The sequence below is a fragment of the Xiphias gladius genome, chromosome 7 (genome assembly GCF_016859285.1).
Source record: "Xiphias gladius isolate SHS-SW01 ecotype Sanya breed wild chromosome 7, ASM1685928v1, whole genome shotgun sequence".
Taxonomy (NCBI): Eukaryota; Metazoa; Chordata; class Actinopteri; order Istiophoriformes; family Xiphiidae; genus Xiphias; species Xiphias gladius.
In genome coordinates, this window is record NC_053406.1 from 17,711,116 (window position 1) to 17,724,476 (window position 13,361).

Sequence of the window (13,361 nt, forward strand, 5' to 3'; positions counted from 1 at the left end):
CAGGTACTTATATATAGTTTCTTGGCATGCTAGATCACCCTAACCCCATCTTTCCCAATATGACTAGCTGGGTGCAAAAATAGAAATGCCTGTAACCCGAGCACTTTCTGACAGTCCAAATAACGAGTGCAAGAGTATTAATAGCAGCAACCTTCTCTGAATTTGCATTAAGAGTTTCAGTGTGATCTTAACAAGCTCTGATACAAAGTGATGGGAAAAGAAATGCATGAAATATCTATGTGGGGATCATAAAAAGCTGACAATACCAGTATTCACCAGCAGGTGCTGCTGTTTTCTCAGAGAACACACACAGAGTAGGTGTTCTCATACAGGACTCACACGGGATTAAGTTCACATATGGTAGACTCCAGATGAAGAGCAGTAATAGCCCTTTGATACATGCTTAAATCTGCAAGAATCCCAACATTAAACAATTCCAGAGTGACTCTCACTTGGCCGCTTCCCAATCCTGAATTCCTAGCTCAGCGCAGCCTGGGGTTTGGCAACACTTCACACATGCTCACACACAACAGTCCCCATGGGACGTCTCGTCTGTGCTGATAGCAGGTAAACATATACAACTGAGGTGCGAACAACTAATGAGTGACTCGGACTGTTTCAGATCAGTTAAGTTCTCTGAAGCACTTTTCACACATGCTACCCTCTCACGCATGAATTAGAGCTTTTTGATTTTCTATCATTTGGTCTCTAAGACCCTCTCTGCAAAAAGCTTTCGGTCTGTCACACACACAGCCAGCAAACCAGTGCAGTGCTCCTTCTCTTCTTTTCTCATACAGAAACAAGTAACCCTGAAGGACAGGGGGGCTGGAGAGGTTTAGAAAAGAAAGTTTTACATGATGTGAGCTGTAAGAAAATTTTGTGAATCTTTATAGCAAAGCAATGCAAGATGATGCCACACTTAGTTCATATGGGATGCATGGCAGAGATGGGAAAGACTCCCATGCTTACAACTTGTGAGTGTTCATGTTGTCAGACAACTAAAAACAATTGTATGACTGCAGGATTGGTTGTATGGAGGATAAAAAATACTGTGTGTTGACAAAATGAAACTACAGTATATCTATTAAATTTGGGTTTAACTACCTTGCATGATGGCCTTGGGTGACATGAAGCATCCATGCTTGTTTGGTTACTGGGCACTTCTTTATTATTAAGCACCAAGCCAGAAGAAATAAACATCATTTTACAAATCAAAATATATCACCTGGTTCTTTCGCAACTTGTTAACCATCTTGTGATCTCTAACATGATATTGCGACACTTTGGAGGGAACCTCTGGCTTATTTTAGTTCTGAAGGAATAAAAAGAAGCTTAACAGGGGTTTTTTGTTGGCCTAAAGGTCAAGACATACAGTATACCATGTAACTGCAACACCCCTGCCCTGCTTCCGGGCAGGGACATCATTTCTCTCGCTCCCACTTCCTCTGTCCAATATTTCTGATCTGTTTCTTTACTTTAATTATGAAATTAAAGCAAAATGCCATAAAAAGCGAGTAGAATCAAGGTGAGTAGGTGGTGAGAAAGAGATGCCAGTGGCATTGGCCTGAAGTGTAACCTCTATCCCTTTTCTTCTTCCAGGATCTGTTTCTTTTCCATTATTCAGCTTATTCCTCTACAAATTTTCCACCTTTCTCATCTATCACTGTTGCTCACATTCCCATGCTTTCTTTATCCACCTGATTCAGTCTCACCGGTCGTTTCTTTTCCTCACTACCCTCTCCTCCCAACTCCCACTTCTCTCCTTGAGCCTCTGGCCTCTATGATTCCTCCATCAAGCTACCTCTCTGCAGTTCATTCTGTTCTTCCAAATCACTCATCATCACCCTCACCTCTCTCTCCCGCTCATTTTCTCAACTGCCTCTTCGCTCCCTCCTTTCCCCTCTTTCTGTCTGTCTCTCTTGACAATTGTGTGCAGGCGTTGGTGAGAGGGCCTACCCCAAGGACAAATTAACATAATCCCACTCCACACAAGAGCCCGCAAGATGCACTTGGCACTGCCAGCACACACACTGGCACGTAGAGGAGTGGACCTGGCACTGCTCCGTTGTGTGTGTGTTCGAAAGATAGCCCGAGGAGTCAAGATGCTTGAGAGTTCAAGTTCACTGCTTCGAGGGCGCCGCAGCAGCCCGTGTGGTACAGTGTTGGTCGAGCACATATATGTACACCTAGATCACTCATACAAGCCTGACTGTAATACATCTGACACACTGTCAGTCAAGTTACTGCACTGATAAGCAGCTTCAAGCAAAGATGAAACCCAGAAACAGCAGGTTGACTGAGCGTTGCCCCCCCCCCGCTCATGTGGTGCGGTTTGAGAAAAAACAAAAATGGGGCTCTGCTGGGGTGCAGGTGGGATGGGAGTGTGACACACACAGGAAGGATCGGAGAACGCTTTGTGTCAGAATACTGAGTAATCAAACAGCATCAGCAGCAGCATAAACCCGACAGCTCAGTTTAAAAATAGTCTGCAAGACGGTTTTCTGCTGATGTAAAGACGAACAGTGGTTTAACCTCTGGTAACTCAACTTAGAGGTGGGTTGACTTGGAGACAATCGGGGTTACATCTTCAGCCAGTGATCATAACTTGTTCCTTAACAGTCTGAAAGGGTCACCAGTCATCATCTTTTAACAAAGTGTGTGCTAAACAGGAATTCAACTATTTATTCTTGTTCTGTCGCTTTACATAATGAGAGCTGTGAGAAAGTTAGGGTGCAATGTTTTGCTTCTATCATTGGTTAGATTGGTAGCTGGTTGATCACACTAAGGCGGCAACTAACGATTATTTTCATCATCAATTAATGTTCTGATTATTTTCTCAATTAATTAATTTAATTATTTAGTCTATAAAATGCCAGAAAACAGTTTATCTTCCCAAGGTGACATCTTTAAATGTCTTTTTTTACCCAGCAGAGGTCTGGCATTTTTTGCTTTAAAAATGACTGAAACTATTATCAAAATAGTTACTAATTAATTTCCTGTTGATCGACTAATCGATTAATTAGTCAGGACACAGATAAAATCAACTGTAGCAAAAATACAATCTCACAATAAGTGGGGAAAACTCTCAGAACACCACGCGTTAAAATGATCACTGGTCTGACGCTGGATTACCATGTAGGACACCATCTCTACATCTCACACCTGCCTGACACCTCTGGTCTTTTTTATAAACATCGTCTCTCATACAGCATGTCTGTTTGTATTGTGTGCTTGTGTGAGTCTGGGTGGGCTGTGTGTGGTAAAACAGTCGTCATGGCAGCCCCGTAAACTAATCATGAATGCGTAGAATATGCCACTGAGGGGTGGAGGTTCGAAATGGGTAGTAAAAACATACCCCTGCCTCTCTGTCATTTTGTACACACTTATTTTATCATCCATACCCGTAGCTCATCTTCTACCTCATCTTCTTCTCTTTTTAAACTTTATGTTCTTTCATATCCATCCCAAAGTGTACTTCCCTCATAACAAAGTAAAGTAAATACATTTTTAGAGAGGAGGCAATCAAATCCTGTCACGTTTAGTGTTTCAGTTTTATTACTTTCTGCACTTTTGACTGACTCACTCACTCAAATTGTAATGAACAAGACGTTATCGTAACCTTCTGTGTGTTTTATTGGGTAATTTTCCCACTGGGGCTTCATATAAAATCTTTTTAAAATCCTGAGATGGCACATTAGCCCAATGCTTGTTTCCACATGACGATGACATCGCAAATTGCTGGACCCATTACATTAACACTGGGGGAAAGGTAGTAGATAGATGGAGAGAAAAAAAGCAAGACAGACCAAGTGAGAGAGTATGAGAGATAATCCTAACCACCTCCTTCATTTCTTCCTGGCCTTGAGCACCACAGTCATCACCGTCTAAATTAGATTGGGACGAACACAATTGGGCTAATTTGTGTTTTCTCCTTAAATTCACCAAGCAATTTCCTCTGCTGAAAAACCCTCGTTGACGAAGACATTTTCTCCTCCACTCTGCACTACAACCATTCACCCGGAGGCCTAGAGGGTGATTCAGCCTTGGCAAAGGATGACAGGGTGCTTGTTCTGAGCCCTCAAATCTTCCTTGAAAATCTATATTAGAGGAGGGAGAAGAATTTAATTATCTGTGCTAACAAACAGCCTCCTCCCTCTCCCTTCCTCAAATTGCTGGCTCATGTGGCTAGAAATTGTTTAGTGATTAAGATCTAAGATGTGTATGTGTGTGCTTCTCTGCATGCCTACGTTTTTTTTGTCCTTTGCTTTTCTCTGATTTCAGTCTCCTTTTTTTAGTGTTTTTACTGTATCTAAATTCTAAAGAATATGCTAAAAGGAGAGGTCGTTTAAAATGTATCAGCCCTTCATTTATTGATATTTCTTTCTCTTTTCTTCTCTTTCCTTCCATTTCTCACTAAGTGCTCTCCCTTGTTCTGCACAATGGAGGCTTTTCACCAGCCGAGACCTCAGTCCCTGGTTGGATACAAGAACCCACTGTTCACACACTAGCACTAGCACACACACACACACACACACACACACACACACACACACACACACACACACACACACACACACACACACACACACACACACACACACACACACAAATACTAGGTCTTGTGAGCGCAGGCTACATGTGAGCACATTGAGCACAGCAAGAGTGAAAGCATGACATTGCAGTGCACCTAGATAAGACTACTGTGTTTGGAAAAACGGCACTTCAGAGAGCTTTTTATAGAGGTATGGTTGTGCTAAGTGTGCATGTATGTGTGTGTGTTGCTGTGTTTCAGCTATCTGTGTGCGGCGCTGAGAATCCAATCAGGGACAGCGTCACTCTGATATGTTTCCAAGGCCTGACAGGGAGCTGCTGCTGAGTGCACAGCTCTACAAACAGATAGAAGGTCACTGTGTCTTCTGTGTGTGCGTGTGTGTGTGTGTGTGAGTCTGTTTTGACTGTGCTGTATAGCTTCACAGGTCAACCAGATGATCTTGTATGCTTAGATTTAACTGAAACTGCCCTGCAACCTCATGGTGAGAACAAGACTCCAGGAAGGTGGTTGTAGGTTGGATTTTGTTACCTTTAAACGGAGCCAGGCTAGTTGTTTCCCCATGTTTCCATTCTGACGTGGACTACACAGATCAACATGTTCATCTAACTCTTGGCAAGACAGCCAAATAGGTGTATTTCCTAAAATGTCTAAGTGTACACACTTAAAGTCTACATCCTGTCTTTGAGGTCTAAAAATGTCTATGTGTGTGTGTGTGTGTGTGTGTGTGTGTGTGTGTGTGTGTGTGTGTGTCTTTCTGTCTTTCTCTCCTCGTGCTATCTGAGACCTTTCTGTCTAGGCAGTGCAACATTCCATCCCAGATAAGGAACCTGACCTCTGACCCCTCATGCAGTTCAGCCACAGGTCAGTGCAAGTCTGCTCCTGTCACTCAGATTGGAAGAGAACAACTCAGCAAGGGGCAGAGGGCTGTGTACGAGTGCATGTGTGGTGCTGGCCTAAACTGGGGGAGGGTTATGGTGGGATAAAGGAAAAAAAAAAAAAGATAAGGGGGGTGACAAAGGGAGGGAGGAGAGATGGGGAGCATAAAGTGGGTTTAGACAGGACAATGGGTCTCCAAGTGACATTTCAGCTTCTCTCAAAACAAGGCCAGACTATGGATTTGTGGGGAAAGATTCAGAGGAGGAATCTGTTTTTTCTCCCAATGAATGAAGCAGATTTAGGGATATAATCCTGAGTACTCACACCATTATGTCATAGCTTTGCTCCAAATATCTAAACACTATAATACCCGTACTTCAAGCAAAACATCAGCCTCAATCTTTGGGCTTTATCACATAGCTGCACACAACCCACAAACCCCAATGAATATGGAGAAATTCACTTATTTGGTTTCTTGCCGAGCGTTAGATGAGAAGATTGATGCCAATCTCACATCTGTCTGTTCAAAATTACGTTGGGGCCAGCAGCAGGTTATCTTAGCTAAGCATAGAGAATAGGAACAGGGGGTAACAGCTGGTCTGCTAGTCCAAAATGGAACAATAATTCCTATCAGCTCTTTTAAAACTAAAAAAAGAAAAAGAAGTGTAAAAATGACATGTTGTGGTGTTTAGGTGGGAAACGTGCTGGGCTATTTCTTCCATCAAATAGCAACCCACCGCAACTCGTCGTTTTTACACTTATGGTATGGATTAAGCAAACGAGATAACGTGTGAGCTAATTGGTGAGCTTTAGAGGTGCTGGTAGATGATGTTTGTTATCTCTGGATGGGGCCAGACCTCAGCATGCATTGGTATCAATTGATTAGTAATGAAAAATTGATTTATAATCACGGAATAAAACATATACAAACATGACATGGTCCTTTACCTCTTTGTAGTCATCAGTGAGGTAGAGGCTGGATGCTTGCCTGATGACATCATCCACTCCACCACATCCATCCATATTATCCAGCGCCTCCCTCATCCCTCCCTCCCACTCTGTCTTTCTGTCTTTTCCTTTCTACTCCCCAGTCAGTAGGTTAGTCCAGACCGACTCCTGAGGTTGGGCCCAGTCAGTACACATCATATTCCCAGCCAACTCACCCCTGCCATGGTCTAAAACAAAAAAAAACAAAAAATCTACTCTTCTACTGGCTTTTCTCTCTCTAACATGTTGTGACACTGTTTCTCTTTCACTTCCCTGCACTTTTTGACGACTACACTCTTTCCCTCTATAGGTTTCCTACCTCTCCTGCAGGACTGTGAAAGCACAATGGTCAGAGGTAAGGCCCCTTTAGACCCTCCCTACCTTCCACCCTCTGGACAGGGCGGCCTCTCACAGCCAGAGAGAGCAAAAGAGATGACGGAGAGGGAGAAACTCACACTGGTGTTTTTTCCGTTTTAACACCCTGATGTGAGGTCAGCAGCTGCTAACCACCAGTTCGGAAAGACACACCTCAGCGATTGGATAGCAATGGTGTGCGTGTGTGTTTATGGCGGTGTACTTGTGCTGTGTGTGCCCCAGTGTGTGTGTTGAGAAGACTCCTGGCTTTTCTGGAGCCTCTCCAGGACACTATCTCTCACTGTCTATATTTATTCTCCCTCTGTTACACCCAGGACTCCTTTCTGGTTTTCTTCTGTTGCGCTTTCTAACCCTCTTAGCTAGAACAGCTTACAATTATGTGTGTGTTTGTGAAAGAGAGATCAACTTAAAATGTAGATTTTAAGAAGGCGAAATGTATTTGAAAAATCTTTGTGTTTATGTAACAGAGGAGGTAGTGTGCTCCCTTCCTGCTAAGGTAAAAATAGTGCCCCATCTGGACTCCAAAGCCAACAGCCCCACAGCCCCGGCCAGCTGAATAAACCCTGACAGAGCACAATGGACCATTAGTCTGGCACAAACACACACACACACACACACACACACACACACACACACACACACACACACACACACACACACACACACACACACACACACACACACACACACACAAACATATACAGAGACACACACAGAGATTGCGTGTGCCTTGTATCAGTGACTTACATTTTCAATCTGAACGCTCTACAGTGTGTAATGATCTCATCTTTGCGAGACGTTATCGACCCATGACTCATATATTTGTCATGGCTGCCCAGACAGAAAATTATATCCGCATATGGTTGCAATATCCTACTACGGGCGAACATGACTTCTCACAAACACTTACACACACACACACACACACACACACACACACACACACACACACACACACACACACACACACACACACACACACACACACACACCAACTGGTTACATAGAAATATGATTGGCATGACAAGGAACCATTACCATGTTCAAGTGGAGATAAACTCATAATTCAGTTGCACCAAAACACGCAAAACAGGGGATCACATCCATTTTTACTGTGTAAAGATTTAATGGAATGCACATTAGAGTTTGCAACTATTTTTTTTGTTGATTGGTTAATCTGTTTATTTATTTATTTTGTTCACTTACTTTACTGTCTATGAAATGACATATCACAATTTCCCAAAGCCCTTGGTGCAATCTTCATATTGCTTGTTTTGTGGGACTAACAGTACAAATCCGAAATATACTGTACATCAATTTAAAAAGATATAAAACAGAGAAAAGCAGAAAATCCATGTATTAGAGAAGTAAAAGAAATTGAAGACGAAGTAAAACCAATCATTTCAACACTACATTAGTGTACACCTCTACTAAAACAGTAATTTGCAGGACTGGGTATTGAATCTCATTACCTTCTGCATATTTCTCAGTAGTGCAAAGTACAGAAAACTGTCATCGGATGCCTGGTTAAAATCTTAATCATGTTTATTTATTCTTTGATCAGATTTTTCCTGGTTTAAAGACAAACTGTTCTAATTTTAGATTTTATTTTATTTCTGATAATTATTATGCAGACAGTTTGTGTTAAGACAAAATTCAACACTGATGCATTTGAGAAGTTTGGTTTATTTTGTTAAAAGGAAAAAAAAAATTTGATTGATAAAAGTAAGGTATTGAGAAAGTATTGCTCTGGAATTAAACTTAGATATAATATTGGCTGTGGTATTGAGAGATTTCAAACAATAAACAACCCTAGTTAGTAGGGGGAAATGTCTAGATTTTTCATTGGACATTTACTCTTTATTTAATTTTTTTATTAATTCATCTATCTATATTTTACCAATTTTTCTGTTAACTACCAGTTACCTGCAAATATTACTGATACTAGCATTACATATTTATCCGTGGTTATCCCTCGTTAAGGCTACATTTAGCCAATGCACAAACACATCTGGCTTGGTGCAAGGTTTGAATGAAACATGCATTATAGCTGTCAAGCGACTCGAAATACAGGTAGACTACAGTGAAACAATAGCATGTTATAAGCCTTGGAGAACTACACAAGACTTTAACCCTGACCTTATGCTGAGGGAAAGTTAAAAGTATTGTTTTTTTCTGTCTTTGAAGCATCAAACCTCCACCTGCGGACAGATTCGGAGGATGAATCTTGCTGAACTGTCAGGGATCTAACGGGAAGACGGGGATATCAGATAAAAAATTAAATAGTCAGCCAAGGACAAAGGGGTACAACAGAGATGAGAGAAGAAAGACGAGAGGGAAGAGGATGCCAATTGATAATTATAAAGATGAGTCACATTCATCTGTTACTCTGTTGAGAGAGAGACAGAGCGAAGACGAGAATAACATGAGAAAAAAGAATCAGAGATGAAGACACTTGGGTAATTATGCATTTGCATGAGAACATAAAAGCATTTGAACACACGGACACACAGACATGCACGCACACAAAGGGGTTAAATGAAAAAAAGGAAGTGGGTTTGATTCTGTGTTGATCCCTAAGGATTATGGGTAGAGTACAGTGAATTGTCTGGCTGTCCCCTGAATCCACCCACACTGGACTGCTGCTGCTGGGGACAATACAGACGACACACAGACACACATACGTACACACACACAAGCCAATAAAACCCGTGTTAGTTGTGGCTGAAAGCAGCCTGTTTGGGGCTACAGGGTGGGGCAGAGTCGGCCCCGTTGGTTCTCTGCTTCATTACTGAGGCTGACTTCATAGTGAAGGTGAACTCACTGCGGATTCAAATGGGACAGGAGGGTGGGAGGGAAGGGTTACCTGGGTTACCTATGTGCAGGAAGCAGGCGATGGGAATCTACGAACACCCATAAACACACTGACAAATGTGCCCACGGACATTGCCTAAATCACAGTTCAAGGCCATGTGGATACTTTCAGCTGCGTATCTGAGACACACACACACACACACACACACACACACACACACACACACACACACACACACACACACACACACACACACACACACACACACACAGGTTAATTCCTCTTGTGTAGATGATAGCTCGACTGTTGGGTCAGCTGAGTGAGCGAGTGTGAGCTAGAGAGAGACATACACACACAGAATGGGTTATTGTTCCAAGTGAACAGAGGGTGACTGTGGGAGAGAGGGTTCCTGGCACCCCCTGTAAGCCTGGGATCCAAGGCCAATGGCGCTGTGTCTGTGTGCGTGCGTGCATATGTCTGATACAAATGCACCTACACTCGCTCTTTTTTATCAGTCCCACTGCGTGTTTGTAATTTCTGTATCTGCAAACAGACACATGGCTCCTTAATGTCTATGCGTAAGCTTGTGTGATACTGGGACATCAGATCACATTTACGGACACATATGAAGGGTACGTTTGAGACTCAGATCTGATCTTATTTTGGAAAGAGGAGGAAAAGAAAGGGAGCTGCTACCATAGCAACGTGGTGGGAATTTCTCCATGGCAATTCTCTGTGTTCCAAACAAATTGGGCTGCTTAAGGAGCACGGGGCCCATCGGGAAGTCCACTGACTCACACAGAGGCCAGTGTTTGAGGGAGCTGAAGTTTCGACAAAATGCACAATATTAAGATAAAGTACACACTTGTCTAATGTCAAAAAGAGGCTTGCTGCACAGCAAAGGTGTGATAGAGGGGACACAAATCATGCAATCACAAGTTTAACATACAACACTGTCCAGTGAAACAAACTCCAAATTAGAAACTGCAATAACTACGGAAACTACACTTGTGTCTTGTTTTATCTGGGTTTGTACTCAGGCAAGAAATGCTGTTGTTATCTCATTCAATGTTCCTGTTTACACAGATTAATGAGGCTGGCCAAAATATGACATAAAATCTACATCCTGTTAAGTTATCACATTTACCTAGATAACATGAGATGTAACAACATTTTTTAAAAATACATCAGTTCATTATATTTCCTTTTCCGTTTGTCCTGAGTAGTTACTGGATAACCAGTTAAAGGAATAGTTCAATATTTTTGGGAAAAGTGCATACTTGCTTTATACAAGAATGAAATGAGGTGATTGATATCAAGCTCATGTCTGTGTCTTTGTGAGATCGGAGCTGGAGAAGGGGGCATGTTTTATGTTATAGCTATTTCCTGGCAAACTAGACGAGTTTATAATGTCAGCAATTCCATAAACCGGGTTTATTATGCACCCTTATTGATCAATTCTGTCATTCTAGCATTATCCATCAGTGATATCTACTGTACTGCTAGTCCTCATTTATAATTCATCAGGGCACACCTCATATACTGTTACACTGACATTGGAGCTCTTCACCCCTCTCCAGCCAAGCATGAAAAACTGCATGAGCTTGTAGACACATATGCATAACATAAATACACATAGATCGTCAAACACATACACACATTTACTGTGTGTGACAGGATTGAACGTTCAATCAGAGTCCATGAGGCGTTGGCAAAATGACAGTACACCTACAGCCCGGGAAGAGCTGATAAATCTCACCATCACCCCTTCTTCACCCTCTTGGTGCTGCTGCTGACAGCAATACGGCACAGCTAGATTTATAGATTCACATGAGAATCTGAAAACAGGATGACATATTGAGACCTCAGCCTCCAGTAACCACACTGAAAAACAGCGTGCTTTCAGCTCACTTAAGCACTTAATGAAATGGGGTGCAGCATCCACATGAAGGAGATGGTTTCAGTAGATGATTGGTTATTCTTGTAATCTTTTGCTCTTTTTGGCCTCTTGGTTTATTTGCAAAATTGACAGGGCTTATATCGATAGATGGTTTTGGTTGACTAAGGGTCAAGTGTTCGATTCATTGCTTCTCCCAGGTTCAGCCTGTGACTTAATTTGCTAATGGTTTCTGACATAAAGTAAAAGCCTGCCTCAAAGGTTATGGGATGGGCTATTAGGGAAGGACAGATACTTTCCATATTTGCTTTCTTTCCAATCCCCTACGTTTTTCCTTCTACTTAGACCATCAACAGCCAAGGGCAAATGGACCACACCTTAACTAAAGCAGGAGAAAAACAATGATGTTGATAATCGAAACAGAGATCACCCCAAGGAATGGACTGTCCCAGGAGACAAACAGAGATACAGGGACAACACTCTGCCTACCTCCCTCTTTTTCCACTTTATCTGTTTACTCCTTGTCCATTTTACTCTCTCATTAAACCCCTAACCCGTTCCTTTTCCTCTATTCTTTCCCCCATTGCCCTTTGCTTCTTTCCATCCCTTGGCGAGTGCGTGTGTGTGTGTTACATGTGCATGAGGGGCGCTGTCTGCCTGCTGGTTGCCAGGTTACCAGTCTAATTGAGGGGCCTCTTGAGAGTTGCTGTTATCAGAGCCTGAACCCTCTGTTCCGCCTACCGCTCTCTTTCTTTCTCTTATTTGCTCCATCTTTCTTGTCCAGTACACCCCTTGCATTAATGCCATCCACCACTTTAATAGAGTAATTTCATAGACAAAAACTTTTTTCGACATCTTCCCGAACTGAAGTCGATTATATCTTCCATTCTCCCTATCACATATCATCTCAGCTGCTTCAGAAAGCTGTACACATTCTCATTGCTCTCTTTCTACTCATCTCTCTCTTTGCTTTGCTCAGCTTGTGTTGTCAATTCTTGTCTTGTTACTGTTTCATCTCTGCCATTCATCCACCATCTCCACTAGCCCTTTGGCGTCACTTCTCTCTGCTTATCGGCTTCTCTTTCGTTCCATCCTGCCATTTCTCTGTCGTTCCATCTAGCTTTTATCTACCACGAAACATGGCAGGAAATCCTTATCCCGTTACACAACTGCTCCCTCACTCACATGAGCACAAATCCACCCTCCGGACATGCAAATACAAATATGTAGAACCTGCACCAAGATTAATACTAATGTTTTGCTAGATGATCTGAGTCGTTCTTAGGATTTTCAACAGCAGAAATCCCAAGTCAGAGCCAACCAATTTATTAATTCCCGAAACTTAATCTCAAGCATTAAGAGGATGTGTACAGAACTGACAAGAAATCAGCTTTTATAAATGTTGATGATGCCAGAAAGGTGGGCACTTACAATTGTTAGCACCCAGCTTGATCCCCAGCTGATCAACTCAGCTTAAGGAGGCAGCTGCACATTCTAGATCAATCACATTTTCTGACCCATATACCAGAAATGTTTCTCCAGACAAAATTTTGACTCTCGAGTTTCATGTTGCATGTTGATAAAACACATTAAGTACATCCACAAGGCCATTCCATCTTCCTAGAACTCTCATGTTTCCTTCTCATCACTTCCTCTGCAGCTTTTCGTGTATTACTCTCATTGCTTCGACACTCTCTTCTCCCTATCAAAGAAGCTCCATCTTTCCCCCTCAACGCCTCCCCCGGCATATTCAGCTCATCTTGTTTGCCTTTCATCTACCTCTCTGCTTTTTCCCACTCTCCATTTCCACTGCATTGCAGACTTTCTTCACTAGCAGAGCTGGATACGGAAAAGCAGAT

The 13,361-nt window shown here is 42.3% G+C and overlaps 1 protein-coding gene across 6 annotated transcripts in view; it reads right to left on the reverse strand.

Annotated features, from left to right (window-relative positions):
• The window catches only part of schip1 (schwannomin interacting protein 1), a 198,348-nt gene that overhangs the window by 10,957 nt on the left and 174,030 nt on the right, over positions 1–13,361 (reverse strand). Inside the window, exon 1 of one of the 6 annotated variants that reach the window (XM_040130294.1) lies at positions 6,377–6,866. The exons of the other annotated variants lie outside the window; for them this stretch is intronic. Within the exon in view, the coding sequence (XP_039986228.1) occupies positions 6,377–6,472 (96 nt within the window). The 5' untranslated portion in view covers positions 6,473–6,866. Of the gene's footprint in view, positions 1–6,376; positions 6,867–13,361 lie in introns of those variants that run through there. 6 annotated transcript variants of the gene reach the window in all.